The sequence below is a fragment of the Mesoplodon mirus genome (assembly GCF_964341445.2).
Source record: "Mesoplodon mirus genome assembly, chromosome: X".
Classification (NCBI taxonomy): Eukaryota; Metazoa; Chordata; class Mammalia; order Artiodactyla; family Ziphiidae; genus Mesoplodon; species Mesoplodon mirus.
In genome coordinates, this window is record NC_138981.1 from 102,184,125 (window position 1) to 102,190,124 (window position 6,000).

The 6,000-nt window shown below is 54.1% G+C and overlaps 1 protein-coding gene across 2 annotated transcripts; it reads left to right on the top strand.

Moving 5' to 3' along the window:
* The first annotated feature begins 1,110 nt into the window (after positions 1 to 1,110).
* On the top strand, positions 1,111 to 4,376 carry ZCCHC12 (zinc finger CCHC-type containing 12). Of its 2 annotated transcripts, none has more exons than XM_082610401.1 (4): positions 1,111 to 1,380; positions 1,737 to 1,788; positions 2,004 to 2,151; positions 2,575 to 4,376. In XM_082610401.1, the coding sequence occupies exon 4, from the start codon at positions 2,684 to 2,686 to the stop codon at positions 3,893 to 3,895; it is 1,212 nt and encodes a 403-aa protein (XP_082466527.1). In that variant the 5' UTR covers positions 1,111 to 1,380; positions 1,737 to 1,788; positions 2,004 to 2,151; positions 2,575 to 2,683; the 3' UTR covers positions 3,896 to 4,376. The 2 variants fall into 2 exon arrangements, with proteins under 2 accessions (XP_082466527.1, XP_082466528.1); XM_082610402.1 differs by having other exon boundaries at positions 2,012 to 2,151.
* The last annotated feature ends 1,624 nt before the right edge of the window (positions 4,377 to 6,000 follow it).

Genomic DNA, 6,000 nt, shown 5'->3' on the forward strand with positions numbered 1-6,000 from the left:
TCTTATAAGAACGCTTGTGGTCAGTTGTGGGGCCCGCTCAGATGATCTCGGATGATCTCCGCCACATCAAGATTCTTACTTTAACTGCACCTGCAAAAACTTTTACTTGATAAGGTAACATCTACAGGTTCCAGGGATTAGGACTTGATATGTTGGGGTGGACATTATTCCAAAGTCCAAAATCTTTGCATACAATTTCAGGAAGATCATGGATTCCAGGAGGAACATCTGCCCTGGCATTGCATTTCACCTTAGGTACGCTGTGAACAGATACGCTGGAGGCGGGTCTATTATCCATCATCCTCTTGACACCTCAGAATCAACTACAGCGCTGGTTAAAAATACAAAATCCCGGGCCTCCCTGGTGGCGCAGTGGTTGAGAGTCCGCCTGCCGATGCAGGGGATACGGGTTCGTGCCCCGGTCTGGGAGGATCCCACATGCCGCGGAGCGGCTGGGCCCGTGAGCCATGGCCGCTGAGCCTGCGCGTCCGGAGCCTGTGCTCCGCAACGGGAGAGGCCACAACAGTGAGAGGCCCGCATACCGCAAAAAAGAAAAAAAAAATACAAAATCCCACCCCCCAGCTCTAGCCCTCGTCAGTCAGAATCTCCCAGAGGCCGGGCCCAGGAATCTGCATTTCCAACAAGCTCCCCCAAACGATTGAGGCAGCCAGCCTTGCGCATACTTTAGTGAGTATTGGTTAAGAGCCTGAGTGCCCAAGTCCTCTCACTGTTAAATGGACGTGGTACTGCTACCTCCTTCACAGTAAAAAAAAAAAAAAAAAAAAAGTCTGTGCGAGCTGTTTGCACAAAGAAAGCGCTAACCCTCTTTTCTTTTCTCCACTCCGCCTCTACGAAGGTGAAGAACTTTTATTGCTTATTTGATTTCCATTCCGCCTCATGTTTAATGCACCTGGCTTCAAGGCCCAGGGTTGAGGCGAGGAAGAGAGGGAGAGGGGAAGACTCGAAAACTCCTCCAGTCCCCGCAACCAAGCTGCACTTGACGTCCCAGGGACCTGCGGGTCACCGCCCCAGCCCCTCGGCCGCCGGCGCACATTTGCATCCTGCCCGAGGCGGCGCGGGGAATCCACCTCCGCGCTCCGTTGATTGGCCCCGCCTGCCAGCTCGTCATGCTCTTTTGTCTGGGCGGGGGGGGGGGGGCGGTGCAGAGGATAAAAGCAGCCGCGGCTGCCGTGGGAACCGTGCTGCCTCGACTCGGCTACTACTCGCTGGGTGGCCGTGCGAAGCAGCTCCGTCGGGCGGTCCCGGGTCACTCAGCGGCCGAGGAGGCGCCCGTCCTTTCCCCCTGCAGGGCCACGGAGACTGAAGGTGGAATCACAGCTGTCAACGCCGGAGCGTCCGCTGCCCACCAGCCGAACACAGGTAAAGAAAGGGGGCGCGATTGCCCCGCGAGGAGAGAGGAGGGGGAAGCCCTACCAGGACTGGGCGGCTCCCCGTCTGGGAAATCGAGGACTGCGCGGCAGGGGGGAGGAGCACTCCCGCGGCCCGGCTGCGCTGAGGGAGGAGGTGGGGTTCCACTGGCTGCTGCCAAAAGGGTATAGGATTTGCCTGGATTGAGAGGGCGGGCGTTTTCGGGGGGAAGTGGCAAGGGGCGCGTTGGTATTGGGGGTAGAATCGCAAAGTGTCTGCCTTGAACCCCTTTGCATCTCCTCATCCCTTCCTGAGGGAGGAATACGTGGTTGTGAGCGTCCAACTCCTATTCCCTTTCTCCTTGGCAGGCGACCAGAGCCGAATCCGAACTTGAATTCTGTGCGACTGATTGCAGAGCTGGTAGGGCGACGATTTCCCGGGGGAAATGTAATGGGCGGGGGCTTGCTTTGGCTTGTATTCAGAGGTGGGAGAAGGAATTTTCCGTCTGGGTACTACGGAGGCCGCCGGAGGAGGGGGGGGAGGGGAGGGGAGGGGGCGGTGGCGGGCGCGGGGTGGGAGCGGGATGAGGGACGAGGCTGATTCTGACCCTTCCCTCCCTGCCCTGCCCTCTGTAGCGGCGCAGTCTCGACGCCCTAAGGTCCCGGATCGGCGACCCCCGGTGGACAGCGATCGACCGTACCCCAGAGGCGAGCTTTCTCACGGAGGCCACCGGTTGCAGAAGCTGGAAGTGAAATAAAGGCGCGCGCTTGCTCCTGAGCTCCTGTAAGAATCTGAAAAATAATGGGGCGGGGGAGAGGGGACTTTAAGAAAGGGGTGTGGTTGAGACCGGAGACCAAGAGGTTAATGAGATCTTATTTATTCCCACAAATCTGTGACCGCTGTGCTCTATTTTGAGAGCCCAATATCAGCTCCATACACTATTACACTTAGAATTAGAAGCAACAGTTGCCGTCCCTCTTGAAGGACTGGCGGGAGGGGATGGATGAGGCTGTAAAAAGCACCCTGCTAACACGGAGACACCGGCTGGCTCTGTGAGGTTGTAATTGCCAGTCTTCTGGAGGATATTTTTAGGGCAGTGGGCAGATATAAAATGTACTGCAGGATATTCAGGAAGGGAGAGAATACAGCTGCAGCCCGTCCCTTATTAACTCCTCCTGCTTTTTGTTTTGTTTTCTTTTTTTACAGTTCCTACTGAGGTAAGAGGAAGGCAGAGCCCCCCAGCACGCCTGCAGATTAGGCTGTTCTAAAAAGCCTGAGCATCTTGTTACATTCAGAAACCCGGTCATCGTCCGTCATGGCTAGCATCATTGCGCGCGTGGGTAACAGCCGGCGACAGAACGCACCCTTGCCGCCTTGGGCCCATTCTATGCTAAGGTCCCTGGAGAGAAGTCTTGGTCCTTTAATGGCCAACATGGCAGAGAGAAACATGAAGTTGTTCTCGGGGAGGGTGGTGCCAGCCCAGGGGGAAGAAACCTTTGAAAACTGGCTGACCCAAGTCAGTGGGGTCCTACCAGATTGGAATATGTCTGAGGAGGAAAAGCTCAAGCGCTTGATGAAAACCCTGAGGGGCCCCGCGCGGGAGGTCATGCGTTTGCTGCAGGCGGCCAACCCCAATCTAAGTGTGGCAGATTTCTTGCACGCCATGAAATTGGTGTTTGGGGAGTCTGAAAGCAGTGTGACCGCTCATGGTAGATTTTTTAACACCCTGCAGGCACAAGGGGAGAAAGCCTCCCTTTACGTGATCCGTTTAGAGGTGCAGCTCCAGAATGCTATTCAGGCAGGGATCATAGCTCAGAAAGATGCAAACCAGAGTCGCCTGCACCAGCTCCTTTTAGGGGCTGAGCTGAATGGGGACCTGCGCTTCAGGCTGAAGAATCTTCTCAGGATGTATGCAAATGAGCAGGAGCGTCTCCCCAGTTTCCTGGAGTTAATCAGAATGATAAGGGAGGAAGAGGATTGGGATGACACTTTTATTAAACGGAAGCGGGCCAAGAGATCTGAGTCAATGGTGGAGAGGGCAACTAGCCCAGTGGCATTTGGGGGCTCCCGACCCATATTGATCGGTAATGCCGACTGCAATGTGATAGAGATAGATGACACCCCTGATGATGACTCAGATGAGGATGTGATCCTGGTGGAGTCTCAGGACCCTCCACTTTCATTCTCGAGTTCTCCTCTCCCCAGACGCAGGGCCAGACCTCGGAATCAAGTGCTAGTCATTGATTCCCCCAACAATTCCAGGGCTCAATCTCCTTGTACCAGCGGGGGTTCTGGGTATAAGAATGATGGTCCTGGGGATATGCGTAGAACCAGGAAGCGAAAATACACAATCCGCTGTTTGTACTGTGGAGAGGAGGGCCACTCAAAGGAAACCTGTGACAATGAGAGCAACAAGGCCCAGATGTTTGAGAACCTGATTATCACCCTGCAGGAGCTGACACATACCGAGGAGGAGGGGTCAAGAGAGGCCCCTGGCCAACCCAGTGACTCTTCTGAGCCACAGTGAGGTGCTAGCCCCCAGCTTTAAATGAACCCTAACCTATATACAGAGTCTAGCAATGGGAAAAATGGCGGGTGGTGGTTCTAATTCCATGAATGAATCCACAAGGTGGCTTTCTTTCGGGGTGGAAGACAAAGGGTCTTGAATATTAGCACAGTGGAGGGAGATGGCCTGACCTCCGTCCTTGCGTCCAATCCCCTGCTGCCCAAGGGTCTACCTTCTGTGTGTGCCCCTTTCCTTGATGGCTTTATTCTCTTTGTGAAACTGGTATAATTCATTGTTAAATATTAAAACAATAAAGGGAAGTACAAAAAGTACAAGTAACCCCAAACCCTCCAAGCCTTACATAACCATTGTCAACGCTGTGATGAATGTCCTTCTAGATAGTTCCCTATACCTATGTACCCAGATAGATATATGTATAGAAAAAAGTGATCAAATATAAGTGCTGTTCTAAAGTGTATTTTTTCACCAAATAATATATGTTGTGGGCTTCTTTCTATGTCAATAAATATATATCAGCATCTATCTTAATGTCTCTGATATTATTTTAGGAAGAAGTAAAGGAAAAAGGAATAAGAAAAATACAGTAAAAAGCTGTAAACGGTGGGGTTATACCCTGAGGTGGGGTTTTTATTAACTTCCCTTTGCAGATGAGGAAAAAGGAAGAAGAAATAGGCTGACATATTCCCCAAAGGTAAATGGACAGAGCCCCTTTACCACAACTGACCTGTTCCTTAGGTCACAGAGCCAAACTATGGCACCCACTAGCTGACGACACGCTAATGCTTTCTTCTCTAATGTATCCAGAAGATTCTGACAGCGGGGGAGTCTGGTGCTGAATAGCCCAAAATGAGGATCCCAGCGGCTCCGTTCCTGACCACTTTGGGGAGGGGCAGCTCTCCCTCCTCGGGGGGTACTTCTGAGATCGCTGCTGCCGCTGCTTCACCGCATCCTGGTCACAACCGGGAATCTCTCCTGGGGGCTGACATGGCCCTCTTCCCACTCCCCAGTTAAGGAAAGGGAGCAGAGCACCAGGAGGCTCAGCCTGGAAGCCCTGAAGCTACATGTTAGAGGACACGCACAGCCTGAGGACTCCAAGCCCAACCCCACTCAACCCAGGAACTGAGAATAGCTGGGGAGGAGCGAAAAGCAATATAGTTGCCAGGACGCATGAAGGAACACAGGGATCAGAAAGCCTGGAAGCCCTCCACGTTATTTTAGTGGAGTGGTGGACATTCATGGCCTGGAGAGGCGGGACAGGGTTGGGGCGGGGCGGAGAACCTTCCCAGGAACCTGCCCTGTCCCCTCTCCTGATCTCATATCGGAGGGTGGTACAAGAGGACGTATCTGACCTCAGACCCTGAGGATCCCTATGTTTCTTGTAGGTGTATAAGTTCCTACCTCTGTGAGCAGGACGGGGCTGGGGGTGGGTGGTGGAGGGGGACGACTGCATTTAAGCCAGGGGGTGGAGCAAAACGAACGCCGCACACCTCAGGACCTGAAGCAGCTGTCCTGCAGGAAATCAGTGCTCCACAGAGCCGAGAGGACAGTGCACGCAGCAGCGGGAGGTGGTGTGTCAGGAGCTAAACACAGAGTGAGAGGAGAGCGGCTGAGGGCCCGATGACCAGGGACACTCACATGGAGCCTGACAGGGACAGGAAGTCCGGTGGGAATCACAGACTCCAGGGTTTCATACAGAACTCTGGGCTGTGTGTACCAGGAATGGCACAGGTTGAGGCACCCAGGGAGAGATAGTGGGCTTCTAATTATGTTAGTAGTTAAGGGGGGAGGGAGGGGGAGATGCCAGGCGCTGTAAGAAGCCAGTGCAGCCTTCCCTGGGCTGCCACGCCTTGAACCTGCCTTGAAAGACACCCCCCGCCCCCCCCACACCGGCACACACTCTCTCTCGGTGCAGGGGGGTGGAGGCTCAGCCTCCCTAGCTCTGCATTACTCCTCCCCCACCCCTAGCATCCCAGGTTTGCCTTAAGCCTCAGCCTCCTTAACCCTCCTGGCCAGAGGGAGACTGTGAGGGCCTCTCTGCCTCAGACCCTTTAGCTGAGAACCGGCCAGGAGTGCAGACTCCAGAGGCCCTCTCCTTGCATCCATGC

Bases quoted from the DNA above. Each gene is read 5' to 3' on its own strand.
- ZCCHC12 (XM_082610401.1), top strand. From the start codon at position 2,684: ATGGCTAGCATCATTGCGCGCGTGGGTAACAGCCGGCGACAGAACGCA.